Source organism: Macaca fascicularis, chromosome 16 (assembly GCF_037993035.2).
Source record: "Macaca fascicularis isolate 582-1 chromosome 16, T2T-MFA8v1.1".
In the NCBI taxonomy this organism is placed as follows: domain Eukaryota; kingdom Metazoa; phylum Chordata; class Mammalia; order Primates; family Cercopithecidae; genus Macaca; species Macaca fascicularis.
The window spans coordinates 17290938-17305218 of NC_088390.1; the positions used below are offsets into that span (position 1 = coordinate 17290938).

Here is a 14281-nt window from a genome sequence, read left to right on the forward strand (position 1 = left end):
AACACTTTTCAGCAAGGGCGTGTGTCCACAACCGATGGCAGTAAGAACCACCCTGAGCCGAAGGCTAGTAACACGGTGCTGTAGGCTCTTTAAAAGGAAAGCCTGGCATAAACCCAGTATGGAAAGGAACATTACCAGTTCTCTCAAATGTTGACCCGTTCATTCTCTTGCTCTTTTCAGAACTGTGAGCTTCAAGTATTCTTGCTTCTCTGTAAAGAGAACACATCTCCCTTCTCTGAAATCCTTCAACAAAAGAAAAGACTCTTGGCAGGGTAGGGGAGTCAGTAGCTCAACACTAGACGTCCCTAGAGATGGGACAAGTTTCGTCTGAACACGTCTTGGGTCCGAGTCCTTAGGTGTTTGGATGCAATACTTTGTGAATACTGAAGCTACTGCATGCTTGGTGTAGCTTTCAATTTCTCTGTATTTAAAAGCACTGTGTTTATTTTCTTCAAAATAACCTGTATATTATTCAGAGCAAGCAATGTAAATATTACTGAGAAGTTACTGCAGGGATTTTTGTGACAAAGTTTGTATGGGTTTTTAAAAAAATCTTAGACACCCCTTTTTAAGATGGGGAGAACAGGGTTGACTGCACCGTTGAACCCCGCCCAGCATTATAAGGAAATGTTTTTAATGACTGCTGCATCTTGGTAAACATTTGGTCATCTAACAGATGGTTTTAAAGTATATAATATCTAAAATAACGATAGCCCTGTATCCATACGTTGTTTCATTGAAATAATTCTATATTGCCTGTTCTTGATAGAGCCAGTGTCCTCAAGGAAAATCAGGAAAATGAAGAAAATGATGGCGCCATCTTGACCAGACTTCTGCACAGTAATTTAAGGCTATCATAGGGAGACTTGGTTCAAGGCACAGTTCTGGGATCGGGGCCTAAATGTGAAGTTTCTGAGAACCTTCAAGACCACTCACTGGGCAGGGCTCTGTGTGGAGCACCGGAGCTGTTTGGATTCCCCAGCCCTTTGGTCATATCCTAGAATTCCATGGAGGCTGCAGAACTTCGATGCAGCTGTTTTTTACAACACGTATTTTTGTCAGATTGGTAAGGAAACACTGAGTCACAGAATACTTAAGAATTGGAGACTCTAGTACTGTAGGATGGCCTGGGAGGATGCCCAAGTCCCAAGGGGTGGACACGGCATGTTCCTCGGGCATGGCCTCAGTGGGGGCCTTCCCCAGGCACAGCTTGGTCACCTGAGGAAAGGGTGTTTCAGAGGCGCAGCCACACACACACACAGCGCTTGCAGCCTCACAGTCACGCCCGTCACTCCCCGCCCCCCCCACCCCCCTTGAGAAGTTAGTGGTGTCACATACTTAGTTTTATAGACAGCTAGGAATAGATTGTGAAGAACACTCAGTTCACTACTGTGTTATGTTTATATCACAAGCTTCAATTAAAATGGATTTTAAAGGATTTTAGGATTTACTTTTAGTATTAACAACTTATCTACTGACATACTGTTAGGATTCAAAACCAGTTAAGTGTAAGAATTACTTCATGTGGTTTTCCTAGGGTGATATTTATAAAAGGTAGAAAGCATCCAAGTGGCTCCTCAGTAATTACAATTCTTAATGATTTTTCTCACAAAACTGTGCCCTTCTGTCAGGGTCAATGTCTCAATTTATTATCAAAGACAAAACATACTGTGCCAAGCTGGGGCACTGTATGTGAACGGAGTGGAAATGCTTCAGTCACCTCTGCCGCAGCTTGTGATTCCAGCAGTTCTGATAAACGTTCTGTCACATGATAAAAAGAAGCAGCTTGTGTAATTCCAACTGGCATTTCATTTCTGTCCTAATGCTAAATGGTAACGCTTAACAGACTAAAAGCCATGTGCAGAAGAAAGGGCTGAATGAGTACCGCCTCCCCAGGTTCCAGCGCAGTGCTCGGCTCTGAGAAGTAGAGGCCTGGAGTCGGGTGAGCCATCCACTGTCAGGCCAGTGTCTCAAGAAAGCGTGATTAGCTGAGCTGCTGCTCTCTTTTTTGGGGGGGGACTTTGAGGCTTTTTTTTTTTTTTTTTTTTTTTTACAAAGTTTGTGATCAACTATTCACTACAATTGAAGTGTTACTTTGTCAGAATATTTATTCCTTTGTGTGACATGCTAGATTCCCTGGATGTAGCTGATCATTTTTATTTTGTAAATATTACCTAACTTTACATAAACTATATCATAATAAACTATTTTTGCATCACCCTTTGCATGCTGTATAATGGGATTTTGTTTAGTTGAGAGACATCTGCAAATAAGCATGCAGGTCGAAAGTCAAACTGAGCAGTAGCCTCCAGTTCTAGAGTGGGTTGATTTCAGTTTCATTACTTCCTTTTTTTTTTTTGAGACAGAGTCTCTCGCTCTGTCGCCCAGGCTGGAGTGCACTGGCGCGATCTTGGCTCACTGCAACCTCCGCCTCCGGGGTTCAAGCGATTCTCCTGCCTCAGCCTCCCGAGTAGCTGGGACTACAGGGGCCCACCACCACGCCCAGCTAATTTTTTGTATTTTTAGTAGAGACGGGGTTTCACTGTGTTAGCCAGGATGGTCTCCATCATGATCCACCCACCTCGGCCTCCCACAGTACTGGGATTACAGGCGTAAGCCACCACCCCCGGCGTTTGTTGTTGTTGTTTTGAGCAGGTCTCACTCTGTCAGCCAGGTTAGAGTGCAATGGCACAATCTTGGTTCACTGCAGCCTCTGCCTCCTCGGCTGAAGTGATTCTCCCACCTCAGCCTCCCAACTAGCTGGGACTACAGGCATGCACCACCGCACCCAATTAATTTTGCGTTTTTTGTAGAGATGGGATTTCCTCGTGTGGGCAAGGCTGATGTCGAACTCCTGGGCTCAAGCAATCCTCCCACCTTGGCCTCCCAAATTGCTGAGATTACAGGCATGAACACAGTGCCGGGGCCTCATTACCTCCTTTTGAATTACAGTGGATTTTGGGGGGTTTTTTTGTTTTGTTTTGTTTTTTGAGACAGAGACTTGCTCTGTTGCCCAGGCTGGAGTGCAGTAGCACTATCTCAGCTCACTGCAACCTCTGTCTCCCCAGTTCAAGCGATTCTTGTGCCTCAGCCTCCTAAGTAGCTGGGATTACAGGCATGTGCCACCACACCTGGCTAGTGTGTGTGTGTGTGTTTGTGTGTGTGTGTGTGTTTTTAGTAGAGACGGGGTTTCACCATGTTGCCCACACTGGTCTTGAACTCCTGACCCAGGGTAATCACCTGCCTTGGCCTCCCAAAGTGCTGTGATTACAGGTGTGAGCCACCACACCTGGCCAGTTTTCAGCATTTTAGAATTATGGTATTTCACATAAAAATTTGGATTTTACCTGTTCACACACAAGCCATTGTAAGAAATACTTTACATCCAGAATCTAATTAAGGTACACTGCCTCAGTTAAAGAAGCCTTCAGGGGCTAAAGGGACGATGAGAAGTGCTGATAGTGGTGATGCTTTTATTAATCAAGGTCCTGTAATTCCCCATCCCTGTCCCTCTTATTAATAGATTTATTTACAATAAAATTTTACCTTTTGCTTAAAAAAGAAAATGCATTTTACATCATGACCCAATATACACACACACCAACAACCTGAAATTTAACAAAATAGTGCACCCTTACTATATACACTTTATTTTGTTCACTTTTTAAAATTCTGATTGTGATCTGCTAAATAAATTTAAAATAACAAACTGGGATTTTTAGGTTGGGTGCAGTGGCTCATGCCTGTAATCCCAGCACTGTGGGAGGCTGAGGCAGGTGGATCACTTGTCGGGAGTTCAAGACCAGCCTGGCCAACATGGTGAAACCCTGTCTCTACTGAAAATACAAAAATTAGCCAGGCATGGTGGCGTGCACCTGCCTATAATCCCAGCTACTCAGGAGGCTGAGGCATGAGCATTACTTGAACCCGGGAGGTGGAGGTTGCTGTGAGCCTAGATCATGCCACTGCACTCCAACCTGGGCAACAGAGCAAGACCCTGTCTCAAAAAAGAAAAACTGGGTTTTTTAAACAATGTATTCACAACCTTTAGAATGAAATGGGTGAAATTTGTGGGAATCTAAACTTTTATCCAGATAACATGGAAAAAAAGTTGATTCTACCAATAGATCAATTTAAGAGGCCAGGCATGGTGGCTCATGCCTGTAATCCCAGCACTTTGGGAGGCCGAGGCAGGTGGAGCACTTGAGGTCAGGAGTCCAAGACCAGCCTGACCAACATGGTGAAACCCCATCTCTACTAAAAATACAAAAATTAGTGGGGCGTGGCAGTACACATCTGTAATCCCAGCTACTGGGGAGGCTGAGGTGAGAGAATGACTTGAGCACGGGAGACGGAGGTTGCAGTGACTGAGACTGCACCACTGCATTCTAGTCTGGACTATAGAGCGAGATTCTGTCTCAGAAAAACAAAACAAAAAGTCAGCTTACAAAATGTATAGGCCGGGCGCGGTGGCTCAAGCCTGTAATCCTAGCACTTTGGGAGGCCAAGACGGGCGGATCACGATGTCAGGAGATCGAGACCATCCTGGCTAACACGGTGAAACCCCGTCTCTACTAAAAAATATAAAAAACTAGCTGGGCGAGGTGGCGGGCCTCTGTAGTCCCAGCTACTCGGGAGGCTGAGGCAGGAGAATGGCGGGAACCCGGGAGGTGGAGCTTGCAGTGAGCTGAGATCTGGCCACTGCGCTCCAGCCTGGGCAACAGAGCAAAACTCCGTCTCAAAAAAAAAAAAAAATACAAAAACAAATACAAAAAATTAGCCAGGCGTGGTGGCAGGCGCCTGTAATCCTGGCTACTCAGGAGGCTGAGGCAGGATAATCACTTGAACCCAGGAGGCAGAGGTTGCCATGAGCCGAGATTGTGCCACTGCACTCCAGCCTGGGCGACAGAGAAACTGTCTCAGAAAAAAAAAAAAAAAAAAATTGTGGGTTGCTTTAAAAACCTATAGAACTGGCTGGGTGTGGTGGCTTACCCCTGTAATCCCAGCACTTTGGGAGACCGAGGCGGGTGGATCACCTGAGGTCAGGAGTTCGAGACGAGCCTGGCCAACATGGCAAAACCCCATCTCTACTAAAAATAAAAATAAAAAAAATAAATTAGCTGAGCTTGGTGCTGGCACATGCCTGTAAGCAGGAGGCCGAGGCAGGAGAATCGCTTGAACCCAGGAGGCGGAGGTTGCAGTGAGCCAAGATTGTACCATTGCACTCCAGCCTGGGGGACAAGAGCGAAACTCCGTCTCAAAAACAAACAAACAAAAACCCTACAGAACCAACATAGTGCTTTAAAATATGGCATCATTGCATTGGTTCATTCCAACAACCTAAGTATATTCAACAGTGTGGGCAGACTGTTAAGGGCGTATGGTACTATCACAATTTTTTGTTTTGAGACAGAGTCTCGCTCTGTCACCCAGGCTGGAGTGCAGTGGCATGAGCTTGGCTCACTGCAGCCTCCACCTCCCAGGGTTCAAGCAATTCTCCTTTCTCAGCCTCCCGAGTAGCTGGGATTACAGGTATGCACCACCACATCCAGCTATTTTTTGTATTTTTAGTAGAGATGGAGTTTTGCCATGTTGCCCAGGCTGATCCTGAACTCCTGACACCCACCTCGACCTCCCAAAGTGCTGGGATTACAGGCGTGAGATGGTGCACCTGGCCAGCTACTATCACAATTTTTAAAATCACAAGTGTTGCAAGAGTTTAAAGTATTTTAAATTTAATTGTGCTAATATTTAACATGTACATCATGTTTTGTTCTCAAGCTGTATCACTGCCCACATAGTTAACAACATTGAATCCAAACCACTAACTCATGAGAGGCCATCCCAGGAGAATAAGGCAGTTAGAGGGGAATCTTCCTAGAGCCTCTTTTGTGACTGTTAAGCCTACTTCGGGAACGTATTACTTCTTTTGAAGTTTCCCTCTGGGAGGAGCCAAGATAATCTTACAGGCAAAAAGAGGCTTCAGGTGACACACAGACATTATACAACCCCCTGCCCAGCCCTCACCTTCAGCGAACCCCTGCCTTCCAGCATCACTCGCCTCAGGTGTTGGAGCAGAGGCCGGCCTGCAGTTCTAGGGTCTCCTGGGCATGCCTGCCTGTTACTGGCACAGCAATCTTTGTGTGTGGCCCAAGGATCTTCTATACCCATGGCTGGGGCAGCAGGGCAGAAAACAGCCTCCACTTTTGAGGGAGATTTTAGCACTGCATGTCCTCAGACCCCATTCCCTCAAGGGACATCTCACTTCAGTTCTTTTCAGAAAGGCCCACTGGGCTGGGTGCAGTGACTGGCCTGTAATCCCGATACTTTGGGAGGCTGAGGCAGGAAGATCACTTGAGCCCAGGTATTCAAGACCAGACTGGGCATGAGACCCCTGTCTCTACAAAAAAATTTTAAAATTAGTCAGGTGTGGTGGCTTGCACCTGTAGTCTCAGCTGCTTAGGAGGCTGAAGCAGGAGAATCCCTTGACCCCGGGAGGTTGAGGCTGCAGTGAGCCATGATCGTGCATCTGCACTCCAGCTTAGGCGACAAAGTGAGACCCAGTCTCAGGAAAAAAGAAAGGCTAACTGGCATCTGAAACTTCTTGTGAGATTCAATCTCCCTCTGCTGCTAAGATAAAAATAAAGTATTACATATATGAAATAAAATAATTTCACATTTCTTAAAATATTCCTGTAGGCAGCTTGGCCAGGTTACTTTGTATCCATCCAACCACGGATGGCACTGGAATGCCTTCCACCTGTGCTGGGAGTGGGGCAGGTCCCCAGGTGGCAGGGTGCATGCCACACAAGTCAGGACAACAGCGGGGACTGAGCTTCGCTCCAACTTTTGGTCTAGAGAGACCACCCCAAAGTCTGGACATTTGGAAAATATTTGAAATCTAGGAGGCACCCAATGTGAGGAGCAAACTCACCCGTCCAAACCCAAAGAATGGACTCAGAGACCCGGACAACAGTGAAAGAGGCTTTTAATAAGATCGTGTGTCTAATGAGCAGGCACACCCGGCACTGTTTCAACAAGCAACGTATCCCCTAGTGTGCACGCTCCTCCTTCCTTACAGGCTGAGTACCATGGGGTCACAATCTTCCCAGACGGTGCTTACTGGTTGTCAGCCAGGGGCTTTAGGCGTTTTCTTTAGGACTGTCTTGCTGCATTTTGTTACAGCCTGCAGTGCACTGCAATCTTAGTCCACTTAGGAGCTCTTCAAGTATTTGACTTATGACCTAAGTAGCTAGGCTGGCTGGTAGGAACAGACAAAGTAAGCTATTTTGCAGGCCAGTAAACTTTCCTTTTAGACTCAACTTTTTTGGTTCGGGTGAGGGCAACTAAGAAAGTGGGGAGGGGGCAGAAGGGGGAGGCGACAAGAAGGCATCGGCTAGCCTGAAGGGCCTAGCACATCCCGTTTCTTCCGTAGTTTGCTGACCTAAGCCAATTCAAGGCACTTTGTCTTAAAAATGAACCACTGTATACCTTATTTCCTTCACCCAAGTAACAGCTTAAAGTTTTACTTTGAGTCACCTGTTCTTTGACCAACAGTTTCTAAATAGCTGTATACTGCCCCCCAAAAAAGTTGTATTTAACAAGGAGCAGCCCCTATTTGAATGATTTAGCAGCAAGCTAAGGCGAAGACACACAGTGCTCACATTTCAGAATAAGAACACATTTATTCAGATGAGCCAGAAGTCCAGGGTCACGCAGCTTCGCCTGCAGGAGATGCTTTACACACTCTCCCATTTTCTTTTCAGAACATACACTGTGGGAATTCACAAACTAAAACAAATCTCTGGTGACTTCCCATCTGTACATTATGCTTTACAGCTTCAATTGAATTTTTTTAAAACTTAACTTCCAAGCTGGCTTGCCTAACACTGTGAGTCAAAAGTAACCCTAAAAAGCAAAAACACACAGCACTGAAGGGTCTCTGGGTGGTAATGTCAGCGTGGGCTGGGGAGGTGAGACCAAGCACATGGCCAGCAGACCGCAGGACGGGCCCTGGGGCTCATCATACAGAAATACGACAAGAGAGTGAAGTCACAACTTCAGATGTCATTGGAGCTATCTATATATGACACACACATTATAAACAAATAACCTGGAACACTTCACAACATATGACACCTGTTCTACCTGGGAATGCAAACCCTGAGCTGAAAATAAGAACACCGATGTGGGAGACACCACAGCCTGAAGCTGCTCTCCTCTTCCCTCCTCTCCTCTCCCCGCCTCTCCTCTCCTCTCCCCTCCTCTCCTCTCCTCTCCTCCAGTCCCGTGATGGGTTACGCTGAGCCAGCAATGTGCATGCACTAACTCCACAGGTGTTAAAGGTAAGGTCACTTCTAAACACACAACACAATTACCTTAAACATTAGGACGTTAAAAGTTAAAACCCCAGCCAGGCGTGGTGGCTCACACCTGTAATCCCAGCACTTTGGGAGGCTGAGGTGAGTGGATCACTTGAGGTCAGGAGTTTGAGACCAGCCTGATCAACATGGTGAAATCCTGTCTCTACTAAAAATACCAAAAAAAAAAAAAAAAAAAAAAAAATTAGCCAGATGTTGTCGCGGGCGCCTGTAATCCCAGCTACTCGGGAGGCTGAGGCAGGAGAATCGCTTGAACCCAGGAGGCAGAGGTTGCAGTGAGCCGAGGTTGCGCCACTGCACTCCAGCCTGGGCCACAGAGTGAGACTCCATCTCACAGAAAAGAAACAGCTGCTGGCCATCAGTCCTGACGGACCACGGCACTTACTACCCACGGACAGGCTGCTTCAGAGCTTGGCACTGGCGGGCACACTGGTTTTAAAGAGGAATTATGCAAGGAAGCAAGGGAACAGCCAACCTTTGCTGGCAACGGCGCTCACGGGGTTGCCCCGAAGGCTGCTTCTGCCACCCACACCGCACACTCACATCTTCCCTTCCTCCTGACTTCCATTTCCTCTCCCCGCTCTGAGGATCGAGCCCTGACAGGGACAGACTGTGAGGGACAAGGAGACTGTTGGCCCCAACCAACCCCAGTCGTGCCACACGGAGAGAGGCAAGAACTCTCAGGGAGATGCCGAAAGGGGCCACGTCAGCCAAAGCAGAAGGGGCTTTTTTAGAATCAGGGAAGGGAATGGGACCCACCCGGAAAAGGCACTGTGCCTTTTCTGTGCTGTGGCAGAAGCTTCGATTCCAAACCGAGATACGGACCACACTCTGAAAGCACCCATGGCAGGTCGTGACTGAAGTTATTTTGGCAAAGGGCCGAAGAAAAGGTCTGGCCCAAAATAACTGACCTGAAATAACAGAAATTTCCCCTTCCTAACCTTCTTTCGTTCAACTTAGTATTCTAATAGATGAGAATTTGGTTTAACGTGAGGCCTCCCTCCCTCAGAAGGCATGGCAGCCCGCAGGGAGGGCTCAGCCCCATTCTTGGTTAGGTTTGGTTTTGCCTGGAGGTGCGGCAAGTTCTGTGCCATGAAAGCGATTTCCCTCCAGCTCTGGAGACAGGCGGGGCACAGCTTCAGTGACTTTTCTTTTTTTGTGGGAAAAAGGTGTACTTTGTAGGGTTAAACTCTTCCCAGATGCGCTCAAATTCTTCCAGAAAAAGCCGCACGTACTCGTCGTCCTCCATGATGAGAACGTTCTCCCTGTTGTTCTGGATGGCTTGCGTGGTCCAGTTGAGCGAGCCAGTGATGAGCACCCGCTTGTCCACGATGGCAAACTTGTGATGCATGTAGCCCAGGTCCTGATCGTGCCGGACCTGGATCCCTGCAGAAAGGACAAGGTGGTGATTTCATTCCATGCAGGAGTCCCGCCTCCAGTGTGGACTGTTCCTGGGGGCTACTGGCTTTGTGCTTCCAGTTTGGTGGGCCAGGAAAGCCCGCCACGCTTTCACAGAATGGTGGCGGCTAAGCTCCCAGGAGGGACACTTGAGAACCACAGAGGGGACATTACACACGGGGCCAGAGCATCACACACAGGCCGTGGGGGACTGGGCGGGCCGTGGTCTGGGTGAGACCACACCTCCGAGTCTATGGCAGCCAGTATACTGCTTGCGGTCGAAGCTGTCACTAACCCGGTCAGAGGTGACCAGGGCAAAGACAGAGTGTGAGCCTTCAGGTTCTGACTCCTCCACAGCTAAGGCTGAGAGCCGTGCCCACTCTGCTCAGAGAGGCCCCGGTGTCTGGCAGCACAGCCCAATTTGCTGGCACAACCTCGGCCACCAAGGCAGGAAGGGCCCTACCTAACAACGCACAAATGAATTCTCTTCTGCACCCCCGTTTCCTTCACCAAAGAACCGGGCATCCCCGCCTCTGCTCTTCCCAGCTTTCAAACTCCTCCTGGGAAGGGCCTGTGTCTGTCTCCCCTGGAATCACTCATGACCTGCCTCACTCATGACCTGCTCAAGGAATGAGGCCGTCAGAAATGGGGGTTAGAAGAAGTTTTAGGCTGGGCGCGGTGGCTCAAGCCTGTAATCCCAGCACTTTGGGAGGCCGAGGCGGGCGGATCACGAGGTCAGGAGATCGAGACCATCCTGGCTAACACGGTGAAACCCCGTCTCTACTAAAAATACAAAAAACTAGCCGGGCGCGGTGGCGGGCGCCTGTAGTCCCAGCTACTCGGGAGGCTGAGGCAGGAGAATGGCGTAAACCCGGGAGGCGGAGCTTGCAGTGAGCTGAGATCCGGCCACTGCACTCCAGCCTGGGTGACAGAGCAAGACTCCGTCTCAAAAAAAAAAAAAAAAAAAGAAGAAGTTTTAAACAGGCTGCCATGGAACACAGCTGCCAGATTTTCCAAATCAAAATACAGGACATCCAAGTTAAATGGAATTTCAGATAGAGAGTCATCTTTGAAGGGAAGCGTGTCCCACGGAGTACTGGGAACATAACTTAAAAATCACTCCCTGTGCATGGAACTCACATTTAATTGTGCCTCCCGAATTGGGCCTGGCAGGATGGGGACTTGGTGGCTTCCTTACCTCGGGGATCCAATCCTTTTTACACTCTGGCCACTCCGCCAGCACGTCCTGTCGGCACGGCCCTCCAAACACATTCCTCCACATGGTGGGCAATCTAAAACCCCACCATTGCCGACATCTCCGCCTCCGCTGGGATCCACTGCCCACCTCCCCGTCCCCTCCCCGCAGCCCACCACCTCTGGCCACAGAGGACTCCCTGCCGTTCTTCACAAGGAAGTCAGTATGTGACCCAGGGCGTCTGTGCTGCTACCCCTTCCAGCTGCACGCCTCTCCCTCCGGACAGCCCACGCGTGTCCGCAAGGCCCCTGCCCTGAGTGTCACTGCCCCTGGGCAGCTGACCTGGCCCACGCCACTTCCTCCCACACCACTGCCTCCTTACCCTGCTTTATGAAATTTTCTTGGCCCTTCTTAGTGCCCTAAATGAAATATTCGTGACTTAGTTGGCATCTCCATGGGAACCTGGCCTTGTGCCCTAGGATGTTCCAGCTCCTCACAAATACTGGCACGCAGGGGACATTCCTTGAACAGATGAATGCCACCGGACAGCCTCGAAGTCAGCGAGGATGTTGGGAGGCCATCCCAGAGGGAATCTGATGGGACCTTGGTCTAGGGGCCCTTGAAGGGTCTTCACCAATCTCAGCTTCTACGACTCGAAAAGCAACTCAAACAGAACTGTACTGTGCACGCCTGGAGGTCCCCAAACCTCCCGTTAAAATCACCAACGCATTGGACGACAGCTCTTGAGGCTCGTGCCCCACTCTGCTTCCACGTGGGGTGCAACATGCCCCACACCACCCAGGGCAGGCAGGGACCCTGGCTGACTCTGGAGAGGCTGCTCTGCGGCCCAAGTCAACGAGAGGCCATGGCTGTGCAGAAGGAACGGGCGGCAGTGACCACTGCCCAGCTCGGACAGTTGCCAGGCTCCACGTGTCTCTCAGTCACTGCGACCACCAGAATGATGAGCTCCAGCGGGAGCACATGCAGGCGTGACTCTCTGGGTGCCTGAGTGATGGAGACAGGGAGACGCCCAAGAGTCTGTGGGTGCACAAAAGGCAAGAGTCGGCTGGGCTGCGGAACTGGGCCAGGATGGACTGAGAATCCTCAGGCGGGACAAGGATCCCAAATATTCACACTTCCTGGTCCCTTCTGTCCCCACCCCATGAGAGAGGTGCCCCCGCCAGCGAGATATGTGTTCCACTCCTTTTGCAGCTGGGAAAACGAACGTCCTGGCGCTGCTTTCTGGAACATATGTTTAGGTCTCCCAGAGCCCGGTGGCCTGAGGTTCACTCGGCAGCAGGTGGCCGCCTCTCCCCAGAGCCCTTCAGTCTGGAAGTCTAAGCACAACCCTGGCGTCCAGGTCCCCGGCCAGCAGGATCCAGGTCACCACAGGCCGTCCGGGGGTCTCCAGCAGCCTGCAGGAGGGCGAGCCCGGGCTGCAGCAGTCCCGAAAAAGTTTTTCGCTGGCGGCGCCCGGGGAGTTGCTAGGGGAGCCTGCTCTGCCTCCAACCCGGCACACGCAGGCCCACCCGCTTCCAGCATGCCAGGACAGGTCACTTAGAAAACTGCCCCCACCGCGGAGGCACCGAGGGCCCGGCTCGCTTATGCCAGCGCAGCCTGCTAGACCTTTCGTGGGGGCTCTGCTTTCTCCGCGTTACACCACCCCTACTCCACAACGCCACGAGGAAAGTAAATGAGGCCTTAGCCCGTTCCCAAACCCCCTCCCCTAAGTGTCCACCTTTGCCTAGGACCCCGCGTGGCTCAGGCCGGCCTTCTCCGCCTGGACCCCCGCCGGGCCTACCTGCCTTGCGCAGCAGGCCGATTTGCGAGCCGTTGAGGGCCATGTAGTCGCAGTCGGTGACAACCCTCACTCGCACCCCGCGCTGGTGCAGCAACTGCACAGCGCGGCCCAGCTGCGGACTGGAGAAGGCGAACAGGCAAAGCTCCAGGCTGGCGCGGGCGGCCAACAGGGCACGCAGCAGGCGGCTCAGCGCGCTCTCGCCGTGGGGGAGGCCGCACGGGCAGCCCTCGGGGAGCTCAGCCAGCGCCGCGCCCGGAGCCCGCAGCAGAGCCTCGGTACAGGTCACCTGCGACGGGAAGAACAGCACCTCGCGCCGCGGCCGCCGCCGCCTGGACCGCAGCCAGCGCAGCACCCCGGGCAGCGCCTCCAGGGCCAGAGCCAGGCCCATAGCCGCCGCGGCCGCCACCTGCCACCGCAACCGCCCCATGCCGCTGCTGACCGGGGCCCCAGGGGCACGCCGCCGCACCCGAGTCTGCGCGCCCCCAGCCCCGGACCGCCACGCGCCAGGCCACGCCCCCTCACGCGCCGCCAACGGCCACGTGCCAGGCCACGCCCAGCCCCCCATGGTCACATGCCATGCCACGCCCCCGTCACACCCCGCCAACGGCCACGTGCAAAGTCACGCCCCCAGCCCCCGAGGGCCACGCGCTAGGCCGCGCCATGCCCTCACAACTGCCACTCACCAAGCTGAACCCACCCCTCCCACTAGCCCACCCCCAGCCCTCAACGGGTGACCACGCCTCCCTCCACGCACCAGGCCACGCCCCCCGCCACAGGCCCCCTAAGGCCAGGCCGCGCCCTCCATTTTCCTTCCAGCATGGCGCCCGGCCCTGCCCCCCTGGTCCCACCTCCCACCACGTGCCAAGCCGCGCCCCCAAGCCCGCGCCACCAGGCAGCACCTGCACACCTGCGGGCCACGGGCCCTAGCGCACCCGTCACCTGCCCAGGCCAGAGACCGCCCTCCGCCCTATAAACCTGAGCAACCCCGGCTCTCCTCGCTTGGAGCACAGCAGAGCTGCTCCGGAAATGTGGGGTCACACCTTCACTGTCTTCGCCCGAGCAGCTAGGCTAGGCTGAGGAAGGACCTGGGAACACAGATATCAGGGAATCAGCACGGCTGGAGGCAGCATTGGAACCCAGCGTACTGGAGGCGGTGGCAGAGTGGGGATGCCCAAGCGCAGAGCTAGGCCCCTAAAGGTTTTTTCCCAGCCCAACGGGATCTCTGGCGTTGTTGGAAGGCCTGCCCTGCTTTAAGCATAAACAGAGGAAGAGACAAAGGCAGCTGAGGGCACTGGCCCGGGGGCATAGGGAAATGGGCAATGTATTGTTCTGGGCTGGATCCTGGAACAGAAAGAAGGCATTCACGGAAAAACTGGTGAGAGCCAAATAAAGTCTGGAGCTTAATCGCATTGTACCAATGTCAGTTTCTTAGCTTTGACAAATACATGAAAGGAATGTCAAAGGCTAACAAAGGAAGCTGGGTGGGGGTAAATGGAACTCTCTGTT

At 51.7% G+C, this 14281-nt stretch overlaps 1 protein-coding gene across 1 annotated transcript; it reads right to left on the reverse strand.

Moving 5' to 3' along the window:
• Positions 1–6971: 6971 nt before the first annotated feature.
• Positions 6972–13287, reverse strand: PLD6 (phospholipase D family member 6). The gene is made up of 2 exons (XM_005583006.5): positions 12776–13287; positions 6972–9767 (listed from the first exon to the last, which is right to left on the reverse strand). The coding sequence occupies exons 1-2, from the start codon at positions 13200–13202 to the stop codon at positions 9520–9522; spliced, it is 675 nt and encodes a 224-aa protein (XP_005583063.4). The 5' UTR covers positions 13203–13287; the 3' UTR covers positions 6972–9519.
• Between the last annotated feature and the right edge of the window lie 994 nt (positions 13288–14281).